This window comes from Bos indicus, chromosome 14, assembly GCF_029378745.1.
Source record: "Bos indicus isolate NIAB-ARS_2022 breed Sahiwal x Tharparkar chromosome 14, NIAB-ARS_B.indTharparkar_mat_pri_1.0, whole genome shotgun sequence".
NCBI lineage: Eukaryota > Metazoa > Chordata > Mammalia > Artiodactyla > Bovidae > Bos > Bos indicus.
In genome coordinates, this window is record NC_091773.1 from 12,763,083 (window position 1) to 12,789,919 (window position 26,837).

The 26,837-nt window shown below is 46.2% G+C and overlaps 1 protein-coding gene and 1 long non-coding RNA gene across 4 annotated transcripts; one reads left to right on the forward strand and one right to left on the reverse strand.

Annotated features, from left to right (window-relative positions):
* Positions 1-3,930: 3,930 nt before the first annotated feature.
* Positions 3,931-9,607, reverse strand: MYC (MYC proto-oncogene, bHLH transcription factor). Of its 3 annotated transcripts, none has more exons than XM_019973985.2 (3): positions 9,343-9,607; positions 6,219-6,985; positions 3,931-4,958 (listed from the first exon to the last, which is right to left on the reverse strand). In XM_019973985.2, exons 2-3 carry the CDS (start codon positions 6,973-6,975, stop codon positions 4,396-4,398), a joined length of 1,320 nt encoding a protein of 439 aa, XP_019829544.1. In that variant the 5' UTR covers positions 6,976-6,985; positions 9,343-9,607; the 3' UTR covers positions 3,931-4,395. The 3 variants fall into 3 exon arrangements, with proteins under 3 accessions (XP_019829544.1, XP_019829543.1, XP_019829545.1); XM_019973984.2 differs by lacking the exon at positions 9,343-9,607 and adding an exon at positions 8,719-9,253; XM_019973986.2 differs by lacking the exon at positions 9,343-9,607 and adding an exon at positions 7,201-7,348.
* A 3,739-nt stretch (positions 9,608-13,346) lies between these two features.
* On the forward strand, positions 13,347-24,790 carry LOC139186800 (uncharacterized). Its single transcript, XR_011570409.1, has 2 exons — positions 13,347-13,606; positions 24,335-24,790. It is a non-coding gene; the product is annotated as an uncharacterized lncRNA (long non-coding RNA).
* The last annotated feature ends 2,047 nt before the right edge of the window (positions 24,791-26,837 follow it).

Here is a 26,837-nt window from a genome sequence, read left to right on the forward strand (position 1 = left end):
ATCGCATTAAAAAATTACTCTCTAGGTGGGCTGCTGGGAGGGGCCGAGAGATAGAAGTAGATAGGAGGTGTGTAAAGAAGGTTAATCCTCTCTCCCTGAGTTCTCCCATTCCCTAGTCCGGAGACACCCCTGACTGCACTGGCCTGTTTTATCCCAGGATGGGCTGATGGGCTGACAAAGGAAGAAAGTGTTGGGGATTGCTGTTGAGCTGCTCCCAGGCATTGTGTAAAAACAAAGCACATTCCTTTAGCCTCAGAAGGTCTACACACCATTAACATCCCCTCCACTGTGTCTTCCTAAAGAATTTAGTGTAGACTAATATTGAAAGAAACAAGATTTAAAACAAAATGAGAAATCAACTCAGAGTCATTTTGAGTCACTTCAAACCAGTTTGGCAAAATGAGCATTCTTAGGTATTTCTTTTACATTTGGAATTAATCTCTAGAGTGATGAAAATAAAAATAAATAAATAGAATTAGTCTAGTTTCACCCTGGAAGGATCTAGACTAGAGAAACATTATTGCTACAGCTTTTGTGGTGGGTGGTAGAGTCTTTGTAGTTTTTCTTTTTTTCCAAACAGGTACCTGTTCTCATTCTGTTAGCTGTGTCTACCTCCTTCTTTGAAACTGGCATGTAATATATATTCACTGGAAGGACTGATGCTGAATAGGAAGCTCCAATACTTTGGCCACCTGATTCGAAGAGACGATTCATTGAAAAAGACCCTGATGCTGGAAAAGATTGAAGGCAGAAGGAGAAGGAGAAGGAGAAGGGGGCAACAGAGAATAAGACGGTGGGATGGCATCACCGACTCAATGGACATAAGTTGGAGCAAGCTCTGGGAGATAGTAAAGGACAGGGGAGCCTGGTGTGCTGCAGTCCGTGGGGTCACAAAGAGTTGGACATGACTGAACAACTAAAGGACAACAACAAAAGGTTTATATCTTAAAAGAGGATCCTTTTGTAAAGCTACAAATGCATTTATAGTCTCAGGGGACACCTTTCAGCCTCTTCTAACCTAAAGTTTATGCATTGTTGGGAAGAAATGTTTCAGAGGCCCTCAGCGTGTACACTAACAAATTCTCATGGGCTATTGCAACCAAGCCACACCAAACACAAAAAACAAAACAAAACAAAACAAAACCCTAACATGATTATTTTGTTCTCTTTCCCAAACTTTGTCTTAAAGACCAGCAGAGAACTCTACTTACACATCCTAGCTGTAAGTACCCAGTTCTGAGGCTGAGATTGTGAAAACTGTGCATTTAAAAGCTTGATTGATTGTTTTTATAATGTGGATCTCTATCCAAATGGCAGCATAAAATAACACTTTGTTCCTCTTTATACATTCCATCCCTAAGCAAAACCACTCCAGGAATCCCCTGGGGAAGGCATTAATTCCTGGACAGCATCCTGGGTTAAAGGTATAGTTAATATTAACTTATTCCTTCTTGTATATTCCTGACCGAATCATAAGGTCCATCCCTCCTTCTCCAGTTCTTGATCATTGTTACCTACAAAATAAGATTACACAACAGCATAAACCCTGGGGATGCTCTGGATTGGCTAGGAGGACCAATTTATTGAGGGTCAGGGTCAGCCTGATTTTCTGGAAAGAAGTTGGCATCTAGTCTGTTTTCAGAATGTTCCCTGGCTTCACAAGCCTAAGGAGGTGGGGGAGCCTGATATGTATTTGGAATGGTTCCCTTTCTTCTCCACAGCCAAGGTCTGCATCCCAAAAGTTGTTTCCTGATCATTTGGAACGGGGAGTTGTTTTTCTAGTGAGAAACACTCTCTCCTATTCCACAGGCTTGTCCAGACTCAGTGATTTAAACTAACACCTTCCGTGTTCCCCAGTGACTCACTCCAGGGCTGTACTCCAGCCACAAAGGGGCAGAGAGTGAATGCTGTAAGTTTGCCTCTGCTTCTCTAACACTTTGAACTACTCCACCTCTGTGGATAGTATCTTCCTTTGAATTTAGGATGTAGGCTGTGACAGCTTGAAGCTATTAGGGTAGGACTTAAGATCCAGAATAAAGCCTCAAGGAAAAAGACATTAAGGACTTGAACAAATTATTTTAGAGGTCAAAGCCAAAGACAGTAATTATTTGTCGATTTATGGGTCATGGTAGATTTAAATTCCCAAGTAAGTACAGGGATCTGAAGATCTACTCTGATGCTGAGACAATGATATAATTATAACAGTGATAGTAACTTCCATTCACCTATGTCGTCAATGTTCTAGTTTCTGGTTTGGACTGTGGGGTTTTCAAAGGTTCATAATTAATAACGTGTGTATATATATGTTAGTCAGTAATTGGGGCTTGCCAGGCTCCTCTGTCCGTGGAATTCTCCAGGCAAGAATATTGGAGTGGGTTGCCATTCCCTCCTCCAGGGGATCTTCCCAACTCAGGGATCGAACTCAGGTCTCTTTCATCACAGATTCTTTACCCCTACCATTCTGAGCCACTAGGGAAGCCTAAAATCTACATTCAAAAATGCCTTTCACGTTCTAGTGATGAGCATGTATCATGCGTGTCCCTGTGTGAAAGGGGTTGAAAGGAAGGGGAGTTTGTCATTTCCAAAATAATAATGACTCACATGATGAAGACCAAGTATGTTTTATGATCTGGACAGTAGCATTTCCATACTGGCTGCTTTCCAGGAGCAACTGGTGAGACTCATTTAACAAATGACTAAGGTAGGAGTGAATGGATGGCATCACTGGCTCAATGAACATGACTTTGAGCAAACTCCAGGAGATGGAGAAGGACAGGGAAGCCTGGCCTGCTGCAGTTTATAGAGTCACAAAGAGTCAGACAGGACTTAGTGACTGAACAACAACAGGCGTGAATGAGCTGTGAGTTTCTTTTTGTGAAAGGAAAAACTAAGCAAGGAACAACAAAATACAAACAAATACAAAATAAAAGGAGAAAAGAAGAACTGAGGTTCCATCAGGTCTAAGTGCTGAAACCTCAGGTCCTTGAGACCGGCCAGTTTAATGCTATTGGCTTGTTTGAGAGGTGGATTAGCACAGGTTAAGCCTGCCTTGGAATCCTGCTTCTGTTCTTCATTTATCAGTGCACCTTAGGCACATGGATGAGTTTCCTTATCATGGAGAAATCAACAGTACCTTCTTCATACAGCTGCTGGGGGTAGTTACGAGAAGGAGAATGCTTAGAAAAATGCCTGAAACCTAAATATGGTTATTTCTTGTGTCAGCCCATCAGGCCCCAACCCCAAAGCATCCTTGATCTCAGTACTGCCAACACAGGAAGAACTCAAGCATGATAGCCAAGTGTGGAGTGCTTTTCAATAAATACGGGACTTGGACTCAGCCTTTTACTGTGTAGCTGTGGAGAAGTTCTATAACCACTCTGAGCTTCTATATTCCCCTTTTTGTAAAATAGGGTTAATAACTTGTCTCCCAGAGTGCCTGCTACTGCAGGTTAGCAGCAAAAGTCAGTTCCTACTCTTTTGCCATTGACTGTTTCAATGGGCAGAACCCCAGGTTCCAATGGAGCTGGGGAATGGCATGGAACCTCCAAACTGAGTTTTTCCTTCATCTTCTTCCAAATCCCCAGTCCTCACCTTCCTTTGTATTCATAACTGTTATCTTTAACTTCTAGCATCCCTTTTACCTACCTCTAACCTTCTCAATAGCCTATTGCCCTTTCATTCTTTGAAGTATCAACTCTGGCCCTTATCACAGATCTCCAGGAAGCATCTTATAACCCTGAGAACTTAAAGACCTTAAGTCCCCAGACCCATCAGAACAAAGAAAAGCCCTCACCCTTTCTTAAATGACTTCTTTTCCTATCCTTGTAAGCTCATTTCCCTTAAGGGCCAAATACTGTTAATTTGCAATTGATGAAAAGGGAATGAGGGGGGAAAAAAGAGAAAGAAACAAAACACAACTTAAGATTTGGCTCAATTATATATTTGAAGATATTTTATTTTTTCTAAAAACAATAGAAAAAAAATCAACTTTAAAAAGGAAAATGTACTTAAATAAAAAAATTATACCTATATTATAGTAGGAATACCTACTATAAATTTTATTAAAGTTATTTACATTTAATGGCTATATTTACAAAGGAAAATTGGGTGAAATTCAGGAGTTTTTAAAAACAATTCTTAAATACAAATCTGTTAAAGGAAAAAAAAAATGGTAAGCATAAAAAAAAAAGTTCTTTTATGCCCAAAGTTGAGGCAGTTTATAGTATGGCTAAATCTTTCAGTCTTAAAGATCCAGCCAAGGTTGTGAGGTTGTTCATGCATATGAAAGACGTTCCTATGTAAAGAGTTGACAGAGGGAACCTTTTTCCTCACTTTCCCTTAGTAACAAATGAGAATTTCCTGAGGGAGTCCAGTTCCTCCCTCCAATAGGTCAATTTAGGCGCAAGAGTTCCGTATCTGTTCAAGTTTGAGTTTCAACTGTTCTCGCCTCTTCTGCAACACGTCTATTTCTGACTTGAGCTTTTGCTGCTCTGCTTGGACCGACAGGATGTACGCTGTGGCTTTTTTAAGGATAACTACCTTGGGGGCTTTTTCATTGTTCTCCAACTCTGGGATCTGGTCACGAAGAGCAAAAAAGCTGCGTTTCAGCTCGTTTCTCCTCTGGCGCTCCAAAACGTTGTGTGTCCGCCTCTTGTCATTCTCCTCCGTGTCCGAAGACCTCGGGCTGGCACATTTGCGGTTGTTGCTGATCTGTTTCAGGACCCTGCCACTGTCCAACTTAGCCCTCTTGGCGGCGGGATAGTCCTTCCTAGTGGAGGGGGGCGCTGCGTAATTGTGCTGATGGGTAGACACGTGGCATCTCTTTAGGACTAACGGGCTGTGAGGAGGTTTGCTGTGGCTGCCGGCAGAGGGTGACCCCGATTCTGACCTTTTGGCAGGGGGCTGCCTCTTTTCCACAGAAACAACATCAATTTCTTCCTCATCCTCTTGTTCTTCCTCTTTAAGAAAGAAAGAAAAAATCACCCAGTTAACAACGGTTTCCTTAAAGCAATCAGTGACCAGATGAAATTAATGCTATGCCAATACAAAGGATTATTAGGTAAGAGAGGACCCGGAGGACGTCCCTGCCAGTCCAGTGGTTAAGACTCCATGCTTCCAACACAGGGGGCAAGTTTTGATCCCTGGTTGGGGAACTAAGCATCCCACATGCCATTGGGTGTGGCTAAAAAAATAAAAAGGACCCTGGCACAAAGTTATTCCCAGACAGGTAGCCAATCATCTCTGCTTTTCTTCTCAAGAAGACAGAGTCTCAGGGAGGAAAATGACAGCTGGGTTTATGGCACAGACAAGAAAATTACAATTTACCAGGATACAGCATTGATGCCAATTCTTACCTAAGACTTAATGAGGCCCTGGACACACCCAGACAAAGCACATTCCCAAGCACCTCCTATTTGCAAGGGACTTTATCTTTACCAAGAACCCTTCAGGTGTTGCAAATGATAGCTGCGAATCTTTGGTATAACTTTAGCAACCCCCTATCTTACTGGAAGTGCAAAAAGAAAAAAAAAAAAAAAGTCTTGCAGCTTTGCCAAAAGTCCTAGAAGGTGGGGGAAGGAAAAAACGAAGTCCAATTTTGGAAAGGTCTGGCTTTTAAGTGTTCAAAAGAGGTGCAAAGATCCCAACTCAGTCCATACACTTTTAAGGCACTTTTCACTAGCTCCCGGCGCTCAGGAGGGAGGCTGCCCGGTCTCTGTACACTGACTCTCTTCATTTTTGTTGATCTGTAGTCCATTAGATCCCAACAACTCTGAAGGGAGGAGGGAGGTAATTCATTCACTTTCGGAGAGATCAATCCTCTCTTAACTCCACGACGACGACTCGCCCCGCCCCCTTCCAGGGCAATTAAAATGCTTAAGAGGGGTAAGAGGGAGCGGATTGAGTTGCTAGATAAGCTAGAAGATTTAAAAACCCAAAAGAAATTCCTAAGGGGAGGGAAGGGAAAGGAGAGGACTGGCCACTAGGGCTATCTTAGGGGAAGGAGTGGGAAGAACACTAAGGCTCAGTGTTTCAGGGATGGTGAGCTCCCAGATCCTTCCAGACTTTCCATTTCTTTTCCAAATATAAGGGGGAAAAGGCTGGGGGCGGGGGGCGGGGAATGGGGGCAACTGAAGTGTGGCCCCTTGAGTTGGCAGCCAATGAGAATAGGAAAGACAGCCAGCCGACCCCTCTGACGCGCCTGGAGGGTCCCAGCTTACCAGAGTCGCTACTGGTCGTGGGTGGGGTCTCCTCATGGAGCGCCAGGGGCTCGGGACTGGCCCGCGGGGAGGACTCAGCAGAGGAGAGCAGAGAGTCAGAGGACGGAGAAAAGGCGGTGGAGTCCGGGGAAGCGCAGGGCTTGGGCGAGCTGCTGTCGTTGAGCGGGTAGGGGAAGACCACCGAGGGGTCGATGCATTCGGAGGCGGCGGCGCTCAGGTCCTGCAGGTACAAGCTGGAGGTGGAGCAGCCGCCGTGCCCGCGGGCGGGGCTCGGGCTGCCGCCGTCTTTGCGCGCAGCCTGGTAAGAGGCCAGCTTCTCCGAGACGAGCTTGGCGGCGGCCGAGAAGCCGCTCCACATACAGTCCTGGATGATGATGTTTTTGATGAGGGTCTCATCGTCGGGGTCGCAGATGAAGCTCTGGTTCACCATGTCGCCTCCTAGCAGCTCGGTCACCATCTCCAACTGGTCCGCTGAGGAGAAGCTGCCGCCGCCGCCGTCGTCGTCTCCCCTGGGCGAGAAGGAGGCGACCGCGACGTACGACGGCGAGCAGAGCCCGGAGCGGCGGCTAGGGGACAGGGGCGGGGTGGGCAGCAGCTCGAATTTCTTCCAGATATCCTCGCTGGGCGCCGGCGGCTGCAGTTCGCTCTGCTGCTGCTGGTGGTAGAAGTTCTCCTCCTCGTCGCAGTAGAAATAAGGCTGCACCGAATCGTAGTCGAGGTCATAGTTCTTGTTGGCGAAGCTGACGTTGAGGGGCATCGCTGCAAGCCTGCCGGAGGGGGCACACAAAGACGGGGCAAGTCTTGAGTTAAAGGGGTCTTGGATGGTGCTGAAACCCCACGCAGCGCGCACCGCGCGCCACAATCCAGAACCACTCCCCTTCCAGCGCTATCCCTAAATGGGGCTGATGGGAGGTGGGGAACGGACAAAAAAGGCACCCTTTTAGCCCGCTCTTAGTGACCCTCTACTATCTCAGACACACACTTGGCGAACCAGCTCCTCAGCGCCGCGGGGCTTTTCTGCTCCCCGGCGGGGAGCCTGGAGCGCGAAGCCCGGGAGTCTGCCCCGCCACCGCCGAGCAATCGAAATCAGCTTTGGCCTCCGTCACAGGCCGGGGGAGGCGGCGGCGGCGGTGGCAGCGGCGGCGGTGGAGAATAGGATCTGCCAAACGCCGAGGCGCAAAGTTTTGCGCCACCTGAAGGAGGCGGCGAGAGGCGCCATGGCTGGAGCGGTTGCGCTCAGCCCCCTCCCGCTCCCGGGTCCCTAGCGCCGCGCCCGTTCCCACTCGCGCGCCCTCGTCTCGCTGCTTCCCCTGCCGGCGCCGCCGCCCCTCCCAGCCTCCCTTCTCCGCCTCCCGCATCCCTACCCCCAGCGCGCCCCCCTTCCTTCCTTTGCGGGCTTTCCTTCTCTCTCCGGCTGGGGTGGCTAGCTCAGCTTTGAGCCTTAGCCCTTCTCCAACCAGCCCCCCCCCCCCCCCATAAATAAAAGGAGAGTGTTAAATAATAACAGAGACGTCTCCCTTCAACACTCAATACGGCGACCCAACTGCGCCAGAAACCCTGCTACGATTCTGCGCCCGGAGCCTGGCGTCTTCCCCCTCACCCGCCGAGGGTAGCAGCTGTTCTCGAAAAGCCCGGAGCCCCGCTCCTGGCCGTCCTCCGCATCTCAGGGGGCGCAGGGACACCCGCGCGGGGACCCCGGAGGCGGCCGGGGAGCCAAGGCTGGGTGCAGAGATTTTGCCCTCATTCCCTCCGACCCCGAGTCAATAATTCCAGGAGACTCGGACACATCTTTGCCCCACCTTCCTTTTCCCCGTCCCCGCGCCTTCCCAACACCGAATCCTAACCTCTCTGTAGACCAAAATCTTTAATTTTATTATCCTTAAAAAAAAAAAAAAAAAAAAAAAGCCAAAGGCCAACTTCTAAAAGGAGCCGGGAGCGTTGAAGACGCCGAGGGGATCGGCGGTGGGACGCGCCGCAGTGTCTGTCTCCGGCTGTCAGAAATGCAGTAAGCCGAAATTTAAATGCCCTTTTCCAGACAGGGAAAAGTCAGCGGCTGCGGAGCTTTCTTCGCTCACATATGCAATGTGTAATTCTTACTCCAAGGAGTTCAGGATGTAAAGGGTTTTCTGCCAACCGCGAAGCATACCCTTCTTCTTCCCGACAAAAGGCAAAAAAGCAATTAATGCAATAAAGCATGAATGTCCACCCGGCCGGGGTCAGCGTCCATCTAAGGCGAGGAAAAACCTCTAAAGGCTACTTTCAGAAAACGCACCCCCGGTTTCCCTCTGCCTTCCTCTCTCTTCCCATCTTGACAAGTCACTGTACCCCGACCCAGTTCTGGTTCCTCTCCACTCCAACCCGACCAGCCACAACTACTCTGAGAAAAGTGTCAATAGCGCAGGAATGGGAGAAAAGACACTCGATTCGGGCGTTCTGCTCATCGCGGCGTTAAGGAGGTAGCAAAAATAAATGAAAAAGGCCAATAGGTCCGGGTGCTCACCCGTATTTCCACTATCCGAAGGAAATCTAGCGTCCAAAAAACGGCGAGGAGCGCCTTTCAGAGGCGCGGGTCGTGGGCAGCGGCGGGGGAAAGTGTCTCCCCAAAAAGGCAGAAGAGCTTCTCTGCGTCCGGGGAGGCTTGGTGTCGCTCGGATGTTGTAAGTTCCAGTGGGCAAAGTTTCGCGAATGCGGCGCGGGTGGCGGACCGCTAGCAGGGGTCCGCGGGGTGGGTGGGGTGGGGGCCGGCCGGGCTGAAGGCGCAGAAGCCCCCCTTTGACTCCGGATCTCCCTTCCCCGGGCGCCCGGAGCGCGACTCCGCTCGCTAGGCTAGCTCGGCTCTTCCACCCTGGAGGGCCCGCCCGCACGCTCCCTCTGCCTCTCGCTGGAATTACTACAGCGAGTCAGATAAAGCCCAGAAAACTGGCTTTTATACCGAGAAGGTACGGCCCCTCCCCTCTGTTCTTTTTCCCGCCAAGCCTCAGAGTAGCCCTGCCCTTCCAGGCAGTGGTGGAGCCAGGCGGCGGCCGCGGCGAGCCAGCCGCAGCGGTAGCCGCGAGATGCGCAGCCGGGGGGTCCTCCGCAGCGGAGACCCTCGCCTATAAAGGGCTGGTGGGCGGGGACTCACCAGAGAGGATCTTTTTTCTGTCTCCCCCGCTCTCTGCTTTAGGAACCCGGGAGGGGCGCTGGTGAGGAGGGGAGGAGATTCAGCTCTTTGAGCCTGGCACTCCATTGCGTCGAGCTCTCGGGTGTAAACACGGTCAGAGCGCCGCATGAATTAACTGCGCTCGCCTACCATTTTCTTTTGCTCCCGCTCAAACCGTCTCTCTGCGCTGCTTGGTTCCTCTGGAGCAGCGCTGTGTTGGACAAACCGCATACTTGTCCTGTGTTCTTAAATCATCTGGGGCAGAACCGCTGATCCCTCGACGCTGAGAATACACCGTGTACCCACGGCTGCGCCATGCACGTCCGGGTGGAAGGGCGCCTCCCTAAGGCCGGGGAAGGGGCAGCCTTTGGAAAATAACTCCTGCGAAGCGAGGAGGAAAGAAGGGGTATTGATGGGCGCGCGCTCTGAGTGTGTGTTTGCCGGGGAGTTTTTTAAGTGTCGATGGGATACCTGATCAGAGGTATACGGAAGAAAAATGGTGCCTGGAATTACTAAAATAATTCAGCAACGCGCTGCCACGTATACTTGGAGAGCGCGTTGTGAATAAACACCCATTGCATTTGTTGGGGGTGTTATGCATTCTGGGTGTGCGCAGCTTTCTCGACTGGGCACCTTCCACCCACAATGAATCCCCCGATTGCTGCCAAAGTCTCAGAGGGCCCCCACTCCTGGCCCTGCCCGCGCAGACCTACACGTATCTCCGCGGGGGCCAGCGTTCCTCTCCCCCAGCCTCCCCGCGGTACGCGCTAATCCCTGAGATCTTTCTGCGGGTTCCGGAGCTGGAGTAAGGGAGGAGCGCGCCCGCGGGTGCGCGCCGCGGGGGACCACCCCCGTCCGTCTACACCCCCATCCCACCCCCGCGCCTCTCTCTCGGAGTTCCCAATTCCGCAGCCAGGTTTCAGAAAAGAGACGAATCCTCTTTGCGCCCCGTGGCGCCGGTTTGCACCACTCTTGGGCTCCCAGGTTTGGGGAAAAATGAAAGGCGCTAGACGGGAGGATACAGCCCGGGGGAGGGGGGCGCGAGCCGCGGGACCAGACTCCCCAGAAGAGGGAAGGGGGCGAGCCGGCGGATCCTGCCTGGGGAGTCGGCAGAGTCCCCGGTAAGGAAAACCGTTAACTCTTTCCTGCTTGGACAAACCGGACGTTGACTTCCTTTCTGGGTCTGCTTTTCTCTTTATCATTGGACTCGAAATCACACACACACACACACACACACACACACACACACACACAATGCATCGATTCTCATCTAAGGAGAGGAGCCAAGTATTACTTCCGTTTCTTGGGGTGGAGGGGGACTGGCAGTGTCTTGAGCCAATTAAAAATTGGCCGAATTTCAGGCATTGATTTCCTAGCTCACTGACTCTTAAATTTTTTTCTGAATACCATAGTAAGTGTGTATGTATAATAGAATCCACGTACATCTGTATACCTTTCATGTTCACGTCGACCTAGAATTTTGCCCAACACGACACATGATTTGTTCACTCCCTCAATGAATCTATATTTAACATATAATGCATATCCCCTAGGGATTTACTATTCTGCATTATACAGAGGCTCTATCCCAGCCCCGGTCCCTCATCCAAGGGCGTTATAAGTAAACTTTTCCACGTCTCTTCCCCCTCCTTCCAAAAGTGAAAAAAAAATTCGGGACAGGGAGGGCTCGCCTATGTCATGCTTGTGTTTGAGATAAATTATTACCCGTTGAGTTTGCTGCTCGGCGTTCGATTGTTAAAAGAGTAGTAACTTCCTCCAAATCAGGCACAAGGCACAAGTCGGTTTTAAGGACTGCAAATTCCTCCAGCCTCCAGGTCTTTGCCGAAAACGCAAGTGACCAATCCCTAGCCAGGGTTTTGCTGCAAAGCGTCTTTCCCTGCCCCCTCCCAGAGCTGCACCCGCGCCCCAGGTTTGCGAAAGTTAAAGTAAGTGTGCCCTCTACTGGCAGCCTAGGTCGCTGCGTCCGGATGCCAGCTGAGGGCTGGCGGGTCGGGTGGGGGCAGGGGCGTCCCGGAGCACCGGGCTGAGGAAGGGGCGGTTCCTTAAATTGAGTTTCCAGCCGCCGTTTTATGATTCCTTCAGGCCAACTGCAGAGAGGTGGAAAGAAGAGGAATCACTGGAGAGAAGAGTGGTTCAGAGGCGGCTGTCCAACTGCGTAAGAGGTGGTGAAAATTAACCCATAGCTACACGGTCAGGCTTCCTAGGTGGCTAAGTGGTGAATCTGCTTTCCAATGCGGGAGACGCAGGAGATGCAGGTTCGATCCCTGAGTCGAGAAGATCCCCTGAAGGCGGCAATGGCAATCCATTCCAGTATTCTTGCCTGAAGAAATCCCGTGGACAGAGGAGCCTGGCAGGTTATCATCCATGGGGTCGCAGAGTCGGACATGACTGAGCAACTGAGCACGCAGGCACTTACAGACAACGAACATCACCCTATAGAGAGCTGATTCCATTTATGGGAAACGGTGAAATAATTAACAAGTATACACATGAAAAATATTCCAGCAAAATTCTAAAGCAGCAAAACACGCATTAGACTACACACCGTGGAAACCAATCATCTAGCCACCAAGTTTTAGAGAAAGACGTTAGATTTATTGGGGAAGTGGAGTCAAAGGGAAAGGTGAGGAGTTAGTTTTGCTTACTGCTTTATTTAAATGAAAAAAAAAATTGGTGAAGAGCCAGATGTTTTCATAACGATGAAGGGGGGGCATTTGGGATTCCACTGGGAAAAAAGTGTAAAGGATCATTTTAATAAAAAGCTTTCATATCAAAACAACTGAGCGATAAAGGTGGAAGTAAATGAGCAGGAAATTTACATAGCATGTTTAATGAGTGTGAATATTTCAGATAGGTCTCTGTGACCAGAAGGATGCTTGACAGTGTCTTATCACCTGATAGATCCTCAGGAAACGTGACAGCAGGAACTCCTTCCTGGAAGAGGTCTCTTGGGTTGTTTTCCTAGGAATCTGAATGACTGAATGGAGCCTGAATGACTGCTCTCTACTGTGGCAAGAAACACACACACACACACACACACAAATTCAAAACCAATAAATCAAGCAACAACAATAAAAGTAGGTCTAGTTTGACCTCAGATGGTAGTTTCTGAAAGTTGCTAAAGATGGCTGTTATACCTGTCTTAAGGTCTGACTACCAAACCATGCCAGCCATGTGTAGGTGATGTGAACCCCAAGCAGAGATGCTGTTGGTGGGTTCAGGACTCAGCCTTCTCTCCCAGGCTAGTAGTATCAACTGTGGTGTTATTTTCAAGTAGCAGCCTGGAGTTTTGTGCTTCCAAATAAGGTAGGGGCCATCCCATTTCACAGCCGAAGAAATGGAAAGCCATGTCTCAGCAAGGCTTGTCTTAAGGGACCTCTCTATCTTTCTTTTAGTAATTTTAAAGAGCCATTTGACCTAGAAGAGACATTTTCTGGGTTGAGAAATGGCAAGGGAATTTAAAACTAATAATATCTTTCGAGATGACCCAAGAGATGCACGTTACTGTAAAATAAAAGTTATAAATAGAAAAATAACAGAACTTAGAATAAAACATAAAGAGTTTCTGATCCTGATCACCCGGAAATAGCTGATGAAGTTTGTCTTTTAAGAAAGGTTTTTAAGGGACAGCCTCGGTCTTTCTACTTCCTTTTGGAAGTCGGTGCAAGGTGTCTATTAAATGAACATTTCTGGTTTGCTGGTCTAAGGACGCTCCCAAGCTGAGCATCTCCTTCCTTTCTGGGGTGCTGCTGGGTTTCTAAGAAGAGACAGATCGCCCAAACGGCAGCTCTGTTTTCACCCACAGGGTAGGGACTCCAGGTCCAGTATGATTGCCTCATGGAAGAGAACATTGTGTTACTGCAGGAAACATGTTTTTGTTTTTTTTTCCTTCAGGATGGTATAACTGGAAGTGATTCGATCTCTGCATATTCTTACAATGACAGTCATGTATCAGTTTTATAGGAAAAATGAAGTACAGAAAGAATGAGCAATTTGACCACTCTTTCTCCTTTCTTTGCAGGCACAGGATGGTGAGATTCAGAATGTGTGACTTGTATAAGGTAACACCAGTCTCCTCCCCTTCTTTGAATATCTCTCCCCCTCCAGCCCACCCTGAGAAACTTTCCTATGGATCTTCGATAGACAAGAGCAGTGGAAAGAAACTGGATGTGGCTGATCAAAAAGCTAGCTGCAACCTGGAGATGAGACAGAAAGCCCCTCAAAGGTGATTGGGATGCTATTTCAAAACCCTTTTAGGGACTTCCCTGGCAGTCCAGTGGTTAGGACTCTGTGTGTCCATTGCAGGGGGCCTGGGTTCAGTGCCTGGTTTGGGGAACTAAGATCCCACATGCTTTGTGGCCAAAATCAATAAGTAACTGACTTTAAAAAAGAAAGAAAGAAAAACCCTTCAAGTCATTGAGGACTGTCAAGGAAAGGGTCGGGGGAGAATGATAAATACATACATAGCTCCAGCAGAAAGATCATTTGGAAAGGACTGTTAGATTAAAACCAAGCTAGCCAGGGAATGTTAAAAGAAGGGAAAGTCTGACGAGCATTTTAATGCCAACCTTTTTCCCAGTGAGAGAAGTACAGGAAAGCTCTCCAACAGACAAGCAAATAAAATCCAGCATCATTAATTCATAGGAATGATATCAAAAAAAGCAGTGAAGAAAAGCTTTGTGCCTTTTTAAAAATGCATGTTTTTGAATGTTGTTTCTCTCCCCCCACTCTTGCTTCTAGCATACTGCATACATTAAAGAAGCTGAGGAAGAAAAAAAAAATTAGCAAGTGTTTTTAACATAAAGCTCTAGAGCCTGTGTTTTCTCTGTCGCGTTAAGTATGTTCAGTTGCCTGTCTTACCCACGGACCTTAGATCCTGGCAGAGGGTCTGAGTTGGACTCGGTAAACCCTGGTCTCCTCTCCAGCTTGGCATTCTTCTTTTGCTCCTTAGTCCTTCGCTGTAATCTTGCCTCGCTTTGTAGCTGCTAGAATAGACAAATGGTTCCTTTGTTTAGCCTCTTCAAAGGCTCCGTTTATTGTTCCGTAAGTGCCAAACCCAAGCCAATCTCAGAAGTTTCCACACTTTCGCTCACTTGGCCTGTCTTCGCCATGGTCCTTTTGGGCAACATCTGTCTCCAGGATGGACCCTAGCTGGGTTGGAGGTGGGGAGATGACTGAAATGGAGACTCACTGGGTAGAAACTTCTACTTTTCAATCTTTGACCTTCATTTGGAAGCCAGGGGCATGGGAGACTACTCCTTGGACAGGCTTGTGGCAATCCCAAACCAAGGCTTTTGGACTTTGTGCGAATAGCTCACCCTTGGTTGCTCATATTTTTAAATTCTGTTCCTTCTGTTACTACTTTTAAATGGATTTTGTGACAGAAGGGAATTTCTTGAAAGTACCTGGTGCCCTTGGATCACCTCGGCCCTTTCCCATTTTCTTAACTTTGCTGCTGCCAGGGAAACTGATGGCTTTAGAAGATGACTGCTTCTTTGGTAATCAGTGGTTTTTGACTGAAGGTGATTTTGCCCTCAGGGGACATTTGAAAATGCCTAGAGACGTTCAGGCTCCTCCATGGGGTCGCTAGAGTCGGACACGACTGGGCAACTTCACTTTCACTTTTCACTTTCATGCAATGGAGAAGGAAATGGCAACCCACTCCAGTGTTCTTGCCTGGAGAATCCCAGGGACGGGGGAGCCTGGTGGACTGCCGTCTATGGGGTTGCACAGAGTCAGACACGACTGAAGTGACTTAGCAGCAGCAGCAGCAGCAGAGACGTTCAGGGGTTGTTACCAAGGAGTGTTCCTACTAGCATACACTGGGTAGAGGTCAGGGATGCTGCTAAATGTCCAACAGTACCCAGGACAGCCCCCCAACAGAACAGTGTCAGCCCTGATATGTCAGAGTGAGAATCCCAGTGTGACTCCTTCTCCTGACATTAACATATCCAGCTGCTTCTTCCATTTCCACCATTGACTCTTCTTTATCCTCTACCCACTACAGGTCGCTCCTAGACTTGGCTTGCAGTGGATTCCAAATGGTTCTGAGGGTCCCCTTCCATTTAACCTTGTGCACTGATTCATTCATTGCTAAATCTGGCAAATCCCATGACTTCTCGGAATCTCACTACTTTTCTCATCTGTAAAGCAGGACTACTGTCCTCATAGTGTCTCTCTCTCTCTTTTTAATTGGAGGATAATTGCTTTGCAATATTGTGGTGGTCTCTGCTGTACATCAATGAGAATTAGTCATAATTGTATATATACCCCCTCCCTCTCGAGCCTCCTCCTCCCCATTCCACCCCTCTAGATGTCACAGAGGGCCAGGCTGGCCTCCCTGTGCCATGCAGCAACTTCCCAATAGTTATCTGTGTTACACATGGTAACGTATGTATGTCAATGCTACTTTCTCAATTTGTTCTAACCTCTCCTTCCCCTGCTGTGTCCACAAGTCAGTTCTGTATGTCTGTGTCTCCATTTCTTCTCTGTAAATAAGTTCATCAGCTATTTTTTTTTAGATTCCATATATATGCATTAGTATACAGTATTTGTTTTTCTCTTTCTGACTTCAGTCTGTAACAAGCTCTCAGTTCATCCACCTCACTACAGTTGACTCACATTCATTCCTTTTAATGGCTAAGTAATATTCCATTGTATATATGTACCATGACTTATTTATCCATTCATCTGTCGATGGATATCTAGGCTGCTTCCATGTCCTGGCTATTGTACATAGGATAGCATCTTTCTTATTGAGGACATTATAAAGATTAAATGAGATAATGCATTTGATACAGAACCTGGTACTTGGACTGGAGTAGGAAATGGCAACCCACTCTAATATCTTTTCCTGGAAATTTCTATGGACAGAGGGACCTGGCAGGCTATAGTCCATGGGGTCACAAAGAGTCAGACTCTATTGAACACACACACACATGCACACTAATTCTTGGCCTATGGTCAGTAAATGCTTGCAATTGTTAGAATTTTCAGAGAAAATTATGGATTGAGTTATTTTAAGTTTAATGTATTAGTATGTCATAGTGCTTCCCAGAGAGTTCCATGACATTTCTCGCCTCTATCACCTCATCAAGCCTGAAAAATTGTGGATGAGTACACATGTGACATTGGACAGATGAGACCTGGAGGGGGTGTCTCTTCTCCCAGAGAGATTACATAATGTTTGATGACTAATTCCTAACCCACCCCTCGCCTGTCTCCATCTGCTGTAAGACTGACTGACTATTCCAACTCTAAGCTATTTCATAGATCCCTTCATCCAGAAACAGCAAAATTCTGGAAGATCTGCAAGGTCGAATTATGCATTGTTCTTAATTAATACAAATTCAGGCATTCTGTTAGAATTACCCTCCTTTGACTGAATTCACATACTGTCTAGTAACTGACCATCAGTGTGGGCCTGCCAACCCCTGAGTGAATTCCTGGCTGAACAAAGCTTCTGCTGAAATCTACATCTATTTTCTTGCCCTGGTGAACTGACAGGGACATTGGAAAAACTATTCCTTTAGAGCATAGACTGACACCCTGATTGAAAGCTCTTTCCAACTTCGAATACACATTTCCTTCATCATGTTTTAGATCAAGGGGTGCAAACTAGAATGCTTCCAGGGCCCCAACAGGGAATGTAGATGAGGAAGCCTGAAGGGAGTGGTGAGGACTGCGACAGACGGGAGAACATTTGTCTGTATGCAGCTGGCAGTTGCTACTCGGCATCTGTGGGTTGTTGTCCTTCAATATGGGCCCATTGGTGCCAACACTTCCAATTTTTCAGGGAAGGTGGAATTTCAGGGAAGGTGGAATACCAAATGCTGGCAACTCAGTTGAAAAATTATGCTGTGCTGTGCTTAGTTGCTCCATCGCATCCGACTCTTTGCGACCCCATGGACTGTAGCCCGCCAGGCTCCTCTGTCCATGGGGATTCTCCAGGCAAGAATACTGGAGTGGGTTGTCATGCCCTTCTCTAGGGCTTCCTCCCGACACGGGAATCGAATTGGGGTCTTCTGCCTTGCAGGCAGAGTCTTTACCAGCTGAGCCACCAGGGAAGATTATATATGGAAGCGAAACCCGTTTGTGAGATAGATTCAGCACTCAGTCTGCCTGTCTGAGATCTCTGCTTTTACATGTTAATAAGCCACCTAAAGAATGTTCCTCTTCTGATAATATTTCCCCTCCCACTGAAAGTCTTTTTATTTTATTTATTTATTTTTTGGTTATGCTGGGTCTTTGTTGCGCCATAGGCTTTTCTCTAGTTGCATGGGACACTCTCTAGTTGTGGTGTGTGGGCTCCTTGGCATGTGAGATCCTCCCGGACCAGGGATCGAACTCATGTCTCCTGCATTGGCAGGCAGATTCTTTATCACTGAGCCACCAAGGAAGTTCCCCTTGAGAGTCTTAACTGTCCATGCTTTTATGGTAAGAAATCTAACAGTTTACTGCTTTTATGGATTTTTGTGATTCCAGGCCCAGAAATTTCTGGGGTTAGGAGGGACTAACCCACCAAGAAAGCCTCCGCGTTGCCATTTGCAGAGTCTGTGGTCTCCAGGGCCTAGCACACTGCCTGGTGCATTTTTTTTTTTGGCTGTTACTCATAGTGCTGTTATGAACACTCATGTACAAGTTATTGTTTTTATTTTTCTGTTTGCCTGAACCAGGTCTTAGCTGAAGCATATGGGATCTAGTTCCTCAGCCAGTAATTGAACCTGGGCCCCTTGCATTTGGGAGCATGGAGTTTTAAGCCCTGGACCATCAGGGAAGTCCTGTAAATGTTTATTGAATGAGTGCTATCAGAGGGAGCTCCCAAGAGGAAGACATATGCAGCCCAGCCCAGTTTTAATCCAAAGAGAGCCATCTGAGAATTCTTCCTTGCTTCAGTTCCACCGATGGGTGGGTCTTGTTCACATTCCTTGAGGATAGTTGAAGCCTGGAGATGGTTGAGGAGGAGGATGAAGACAGAAGCCATCCAGATAAGCAGAACTGGACTCGGTGACCAACAGACAAAAAGGGTAAAATAAAAACGAAACCAGAATTCACAATCGCTTAAAACAGCGCCCCCTGCAGGTCCTTTTCCTCACAAGTCTATAATCAAACCCAAAGGAAATTCTTACCAGAATCCAGCAGAAGAAAGGAGGTGTGCGAACACGGTTATTGGTGCTGGGCAGGGAGAAGCTTATTGTGTCTGGCTTTTCACAGGGAAAAGTTAAGATCCTTCACTGGGTATGAAGTCAACTTAACTGGTAGTAGTGTGGTAGTTCACAAAAGTGGACTAGCATAGAAAGTATCCAAGCTATCAAAGAATATTACCAAGTATGGTTTTATGAATCTCCCCTTCTCTCTGTACGAACTTGGTTATGATATGAAATGCACTGCATCTCTTTTGTTGTTGTTCAGTCACTAACGTGTCTGATGCTCTGCAACCCCATGGACTCCAGTGCGCCAGGTTCCCCTGTCCTTCACTATCTCCTGGAGCTTACTCAGATTTATGTTCATTGAGTTGGTGACGCTATCTAACTATCTCATCTTCTGCCGCCCCCTTATCCTTTTGCCTTCAATATTTCCCAGCATCAAGGTCTTTTCTAATGAGTTGGGTCTTCACATCAGATTGCAAAGTATTTGAGCTTCAGCTTCAGCATCAGTCCTTCTAATGAATATTCAGGGTTGATTTCCTTTAGGATTGACTGGTTTGATCTTCTAGCAGTCCAAGGGACTCTGAAGAGTCTTTCCAGCACCACAATTTGGAAGCATCAATTCTTTGGCACTCAGCCTTCTTTATGGTCCAACTCTCAAATCCATACATGACTACTGGAAAAACCATAGATTTGATTATATAGATGTTTGTCGGCAAAGTGATGTCTCTGCCTTTTAATACGCTGTCTAGGTATGCCATAGCTTTCCTTCCAGGGATCAAGTGTCTTTTAATTTCATGACTGCTGACTCCATCCACATCTCTAACTATGTATTAAAAATGTTAGAAAGTCACTGCATTATCCCATTATGTCTCCACAGTAATCCTATGAGGTGCAGATTAATATTCCATTTTACGGATGGGGAAAATTAACGCCTCGGAGGGACTTATTCAAACTCACACAGTGAGTGGTAGAGGTGGCGTTCAGCATCCAAACCCTTTTGATGCTACAGTCTTGGCTTCATCTGTTCCACCACAAGCCTCAGTCAGCCCTGATGCCCAGTGCTTGCCATGTCTCTGCTGCTGCTGGCCAGGGCCAGTTTTCTCTGGGAAATGCTAGTGGGATCAAATTGAGCACTTGGCTTCTCATGGCTACCCTTACATATGTACACCCTTTTATATATACCCATTATATCCTGGTGTATAATTGCCAAGGAGGCAAGAAGAGCATGAGTGTCAAGACAGTGGACACAGAGAAATGGACAATCTTTGCCCTCCAAGAGGCTTAGTTTTCTCTCTGCTGAAAAATGTCGGGAGACAGCTAATATGTATGTTTGGGAAGTAGATTTTTCTGTTGGTGAGGGGGTGAGGGCGGTGGTGGTATACAGAGGAGAGACTACACTGTGGCTGTCCTGGGAATCCCTGTAAGTCCGGGTTCAAACATCACGCTGACTGTGGGTTTGGAGGCTTTGAGAAATGACTTCAATGAACAGAGCCTCAGTGCCCCCATCTGTAGGAAATCGTAACAAGCGTAACCCCCCCCAGAGTTGTCCTGAAGGTTGGCTGAGAATACCATCTGTCTTAAAAAACCATAGGTGTTTTGGGTATCATTACTGTCTTGGGGATTTTGTTTTCATTTTAGTATTCTGGAATTAAGAACTGTTTTTTTTTTTTTTTTTTGCGTTTAATTACATGGATTAAAAGTCTTGTTCTCTTCAGAAAAATATAAGAATTAAAAAAATATATCGTTGAAAAGGTAGAGATGATTTTTATAACTCTGTACAAGCTAAAAAAAAAGGAAGACGAAAAATGCAGCTATATAGTCTTTAAAAAAAGGTGTCTTGTTATTAGGATTAGCAGAATTCTTTATCTCACAGCTTTCGGTTTCTTCATTTTTTTTTTTTTCTCCACAATGAAGTGCTCTTGCTTGCCTTGGGGGCTGATGCAAGGGTTCTATGAGGGCATGCATAGTAATTTCCAAGCTATGTTGCCTGAGCTGGCATTTTGGTGGGTGTCTATATGTAGTAGGTCTTATTATTATTATTATTGCCATGCTGCACGGCTTGGGGGATCTCGCTTTCCTGACCAGGGATTGAACCTGGGTCACAGCAGAGAAAGCACTGAATTGTAACCACTAGACCACCAGGGAATGTAGTCTCATTATTGAGGGTGAAGCAGAGGCTGGGCAACCCTGCTCGTCACTTTCTGCTTGCACGTCCAGGCAGTCACTGCACCCTGCCTCCAGCCTGCAAATTAAAGTGGACTCCTCCCTGTGACCTCAACATCAATGCCCTCAGAAACTCTTGCGGCCCACCTGCGGCCATCTTGGAATTCTCACCCTCGCTGCGTCTCTACCGGGAGGGATGTGGGGGAGGCAGTTGACGTTGGACACTGGCCAGGGGACTTCACAGGCCCAACAAAGAATTTTTTAAAGGGGTGGAATTGGTAATAGGCAGAGGGGAATTCCGCGGATAAATAATAATTTATGCAAGGAATGCCATCTGCTCCTCTGTCAAAGCATTAGTGCATAATTGCTGGCTCAATTCCCTTCCTCTTCCTTGCCCTTTACCTTTCAACTCCTTAAATAATTATATTGACACCTCCCTGGGCTGACTGGGTGGGAGGAGAGGCAGAAGGCATCCTGCTTGGATGCTTGTTGCCTCCACTGTGCCATAAAACTGAAATAATTAACTGTAATGCTCTAAAGGATTGAACACTAAATAAGACCATATTGAAGTTCTGGCCAGTATATCTGAATGTTGTGCTGGAAATTAATGCAAACCGGCTTCACTGCAGATGCAAGTGTTAGTGGCTCAGTCGTGTCCGACTCTGCGGTCCCATGGACTGTAGCCCACCAGGCTCCTCTGTCCATGGGATTTTCCAGGCAAGAATACCTGAGTGGGTTTCCTGCTCCAGGGGATGGATCTTCCCGACCCAGGGATCAAACCCTGGTCTCCTGCATTGCAGGAAGACTCTTTACCATCTGAGCCACCAGGGAAGCCCTACTGGAGATATAGGATTGTACATTAAATTTGGTCTTTGAATAAAAACTCTGTTGTAGGATTCTCTAATTGGATTAGGAATCAAAAGCTGTGTGCCCCCAATCCCTCTCCACGCTACTGTACTCTAACTTTGGCATCTACCAGGATGTTTAGAAACTATTTATGTATGAATTCTGTCTCTTTAGCCTGGATAGGTTTTGGCAGAGGAAGTGAGGAATAAACCAGAGTTTAGGAGGAGGGAAGTGGACAGGGGACAATTTTGGGAATCATGCTAAAGTACTGTCAGCAGAGACAACAAAGCAACTTGAAGACTGAAATTTTCCTGCTGCTATGTCGGCTCAAGTTTAAGTTTTGACCTTCTCAGTGTTTATAACATTTTAAGGTAGGTGCCGATACTTGGGCTTCCCAAGTGGCTCAGTGGTAAAGAATCCACCTGCCAATGCAGGAGTAGAAGGAGATGTGGGCTTGATCCCTGGGTGGAGAAGATCTCCTGGAAGAGGAAATGGCAACCCACTCCAGAATTCTTGCTTGGGAAATCCCATGGACAGAGCAGCCTGTGGGCTACAGGCCATGGGGTCATAAAGAGTTGCACATAACTGAGCACGCAGGTATGCATGCCAGTACTTAGAAGTCAATAGGTTTCACATAAAAATCTGAAAGTCTGCCTTCCCTTGAAAAGTCAGCTCTGGTAATTTTGGGCCTAGATTCCCATGTGGATGGAGGTGAGAAGCAATCAGCTTTCCATTTTGACTCAGTCTCCACCGCTCCTTTATGCTGGGCACCTTCACTTTATGACCTTTTTCTGTCTTCTGCATGTTTTTTGTAAGCCTTTGAATTTATGACCCCGATTCAGAAAATTTCCTGGTTGATTCACAGTTGTCATTATAAGGAAAAGTTTCATCCAGAGAAAAGAGATATTTATTGAATAGTGATGATATTAGCCAACATTAAGCACACACTATGTGCCCATTGGTCTGACCCTATTTTTTATAACAACTTTATTGAGATAAAAATCACATATCATACAATTCATCTGTTTAAAGTGCATGGTTCAAGGAATTCGCTGGTGGTCCAGTGGTTAAAGCCCATTCACTGCTGATGGTGCAAGTTCAGTCCCTGGTCAGGGAACTAAGATCCTGCAAGCTGTGAGATAGCAGCCAAAAAAAAAAAAAAAAAAAGCATGGTTCAGTGTTTTTTTCCTATATTCAGAGTTATGCAGCTATCACCACAGTCAACTCTAGAACATTTTTATCACCCTCAAAAGCAACCCTATACCTGTTGGCAATTACTCTCCATTTCCCATCAACACTCCAGTCTTGAGCATCAAGTACTCTTTCTATCTCCATGAGTTTGTATATTTTTGCCATTTCATGTTCATCGTATCAGACTACATGTGGTCCTCTGTGACAGCCTCTTTCATTTAGCATAATATTTTCAAGATTCATGTCGTGGCATTTATTGATATTACATTTCTATTTAATTAATTTATTTTTATTAATGAATACTATTCCATGGTATGGATATATCACATCTCTGTTATCTCTTCATCCATTGGGTTGTTGATGGACATTTGCGTTGTTTCCACTTCTTCCTATTGTGAGTAATGTTGCCATGAACATTCCTCTGCACATTTTTGTGTAGATGTAGGTTTTCATTTCTCTTGGGGGTGGGAATGCTGGATTATATGGTAACTCTATGTTTAACCATTTGAGGAAATTGCAAATTGTTTTCCCAAGTGGCTGCACCATTTTTTATTCCTACTGGCAGTGTGCTGAGCTGCAGTGGTTCAGTCAGTAAAGAATCTGCCTGCAATGCAGGAGACCAGGGTCTAATCCCTGGGTCAGGATATGGCAACCCACTCCAATATTCTTGCCTGGGAAATCCCATGGACAGAGGAGCCTGGTAGGCTACAGTCCATGAGGTCACAAAGAGTAGGACACAACTTGCCCTGCCCCCGCCCCTAGTGCCCCCACCAGCAGTGTATGAGGGTTCTGATTTCTCCATATTCTCACCAACCCTTGTTGTTATCTGTCTTTTTTTATTATAGTCATGTTAGTTGGTGTGAAATGGTGTCTCACTGTGGTTTTGATTTGCATTTCCCTGATGGCGAGTAATATTGAGCATCTTTTCATGTGCTTGTTGGCCATTTGCCAGCCCTATTTTAAGGGCTTAAGTGCAGGAATCCTCAGCCCCATGACAACTGCAGGTGACAAGTGCTGTTACTGCTCCTTTCCCCATGACATGCCAAGCTAAGACTGAGTTGCCAGTGTCTTTTCAGCAGATGGGCTTCCTGATTGCTCAGCTGGTAAAGAATCCTCCTGCAATGAGGGAGACCTGGGTTGGGAAGATCCCCTGGAGAAGGGAAAGGCTACCCACTCCAGTATTCTGGCCTGGAGAATTCCATGGACTATACAGTCCATAGGGTTGCAAAGAGTCAGACACGACTGAGTGATTTTCACTTTCAGCAGATGATATTAATCCTTATTACATACAAAGAAATTTTAGCTCCTGGTTCTGGACAGGACAGCAAATCTAAAACAAAGACTTTGATATGTTGTTAGCACCCAGTAGCCAGCGCCTCAAAAACGTTTATTTGTTATGTTTTTCCTGACTCAGAACCTCTGCACGTGCTGTTTCCTCTTCTTTGAGTAGTCCTTTTCCCTGGCTAACTTCTAGATTCTCTGAGAGGCTTCCCTGATCCTCCAGTCTAAATCTGAACACTTATCCACTCTCACAGCACTCTGAACCATTACTGTGACAGCATTCATTCATTAGTGTCTTTATATTTTCTCATCTTTCTTTTAAGCAAAAGATCACACCAGTCAATCCTAAAGGAAATCAATCCTGAATATTCATTGGAAGGACTGATGATGAAGCTGAAGCTCCAATACTTTGGCTACCTGATGCGAAGAACTGACTCATTGGAAAAGACCCTGATACTGGGAAAGATTGAAGGCAGGAGGAGAAGGGGATGACAGAAGATGAGATGGCTGGATGACATCACAGATTCAATGGACATGAGTTTGAGCAAGCTCTGGGAGATGGTGAAGGACAGGGACGCTTCCTGTGCTGCAGTCCATGGTGTCACAAAGAGTTGGACACAACTGAGCAACTGAAAAACAACAATATATGTACATTTGTATTCTGCCTTTCCCCCCATTTCATGTGATATTACAAAAATTGTCAACTTAATTGAAAGTATCATTTTAAATGGCTACAAAGTATTCTATGAGGTCATTATAAAGTAGCTCATTTAACCATTTCCTTTTTTTTTTTTTTTTTAAGTCTTTATATGGTTTCATTGCTTTTGCTATGGTAAATAACACTGACATGAACATCTTGGGGCACAAAGATTTTTTTCTGTGTTTAGGATTATTTCCTTAGCATAGAGTCTCAGAAGTGAAATTATTGAGTCAGAGGCATTGAAGGCCCTTGATGTCTATTGCTAAAGTACTAGCCCGGAGAAGATACTGCAGTGATTTAGACTGCCCTCAATATATATAACAGTGTCAGCACTGGGTGTATTATGATTCTAAGAAAAGCTTTGCCTGAATCTGCATTTCTTTGATTAACAGTGGGGACAAATCTAATAATTATACAAACAATGGTAGCATGTCTTAATTGATATGCCAATTAAAAAAAAGCAGATATTACATTATTGGTGCATTTTCCTGCAGGAGCCCAAGAAAGACAGAGTGAGGGCATTTTCTGGTGAGGATAGGATAATCAGGTGTCCTGAACAGCCTCAATAAAACAGCTGATAAGGGGATTTGCAGATAAGGCAGAAGGACATATGGCTGGACTATTACTCTGTAGCTCATATTCTACGCCTTATCAGAATAGAGAGGCCTACTCCCCTGTGAATGATGGCTACATTGGACAGTGCAAGGAAAAAATCCACACACTGCAGGTGACAGAGCTGCTGGAGGCATGTGTGATGGCACTTAAGATGGAAAATGCTGTGATTGGAGAAGCCTTAGTGAACTCTGGGAGGTTAAGAGTCTTCAAATGTTTTGTTTTAGTTTGATTTACCTGGGGAATATTTGGGGGCTTCCTAGGTGGTGCTAGTGGTAGAGAACCCACTTGCCAATGCAGGAGACAGGAGATGTGGGTTTGATCCCTGGTTCAGGAAGATCCCCTAGAGAAGGACATGGCAACCAACTCCAGTATTGTTGCATGGAGAATCCCATGGACAGGGAGAAGCCTGGTTGGCTACAGTCCATAGAATTGCAGAGTTGCACACAACTGAAGCAACTTAGCATGCACACATGGGGAATATTTTATTTCTCTGTGATATCTCAACAGGGAACCTAAGCTGGGGAGTGGGAGGAGGAAGCAGGAGGCCCATTTGGTCCACTCCCTCATTCACAAAGAGTATTTGGCCCTTGTCTCCAGATGAGGTTATAAATGCAATTCCAGAGACACACTGAAAGGGTGGAGAGCATATTTCCATCTTTAGACTTTCTTCCAAGTACTGACATGTACTCAGCACTTAGACCTCACAGCAACCCCACCAGAGGCATATCATCATTCTTGTTTCCACCTTGCAGAAGAGGTGACTGCAGCATGAGGAGGTTCAATCATCAGCCTAGGATCAAACAGTTAGTAAGCAATGAAGCAGGGATTCAAACTCAGGCAGTGTGAAGAGGGCAGAATGGAGACTTTCAAATTGGAGAGCAAAAGAGACTTCTCTGGGGATCCAGTGGCTAAGACTCTCTGTACAAGGGGACTGGGTTCCATCCCTGGTCAGGGAACTAGATCCCATAGGCTGCAACTAAGTGTTTGCATTCTGTAACTAAAGACTCTGCACACAGCAGTGAAGATCCCACATGGTGCAACAATGCAACCAGATAAATAAATACAATATACATTATAAAAAAAACTGGAGAGCAAAAATCATGATTAAGTCACTGGGAAAATGTGGTCTATTTTTTTTTCTTCTGAATTTTTTTCTTCTTTTATTTTGTATTGGGTTATAGCCAATTAACAATACTGTAATAGTTTCAGGTGAACAGCAAAGGGTCTCAGCGATACCTATATGTGTATCCATTCTTTTGTGGTAGATTTCCTGCCAAAAAAAAAAAGGCTGAATTTTCATTGAAAACAGATGAGCCAACCTTGGCTTCCTGAAAGATATCAATTAAATCAGTTGAAATAGGATAAGTAAAGTAATGCTCAAAATTCTCCAAGCCAGGCTTCAGCAATACGTGAACCGTGAACTTCCACATGTTCAAGCTGGTTTTAGACCAAATTGCCAACATCTGCTGGATCATGGAAAAAGCAAGAGAGTTCCAGAAAAACGTCTATTT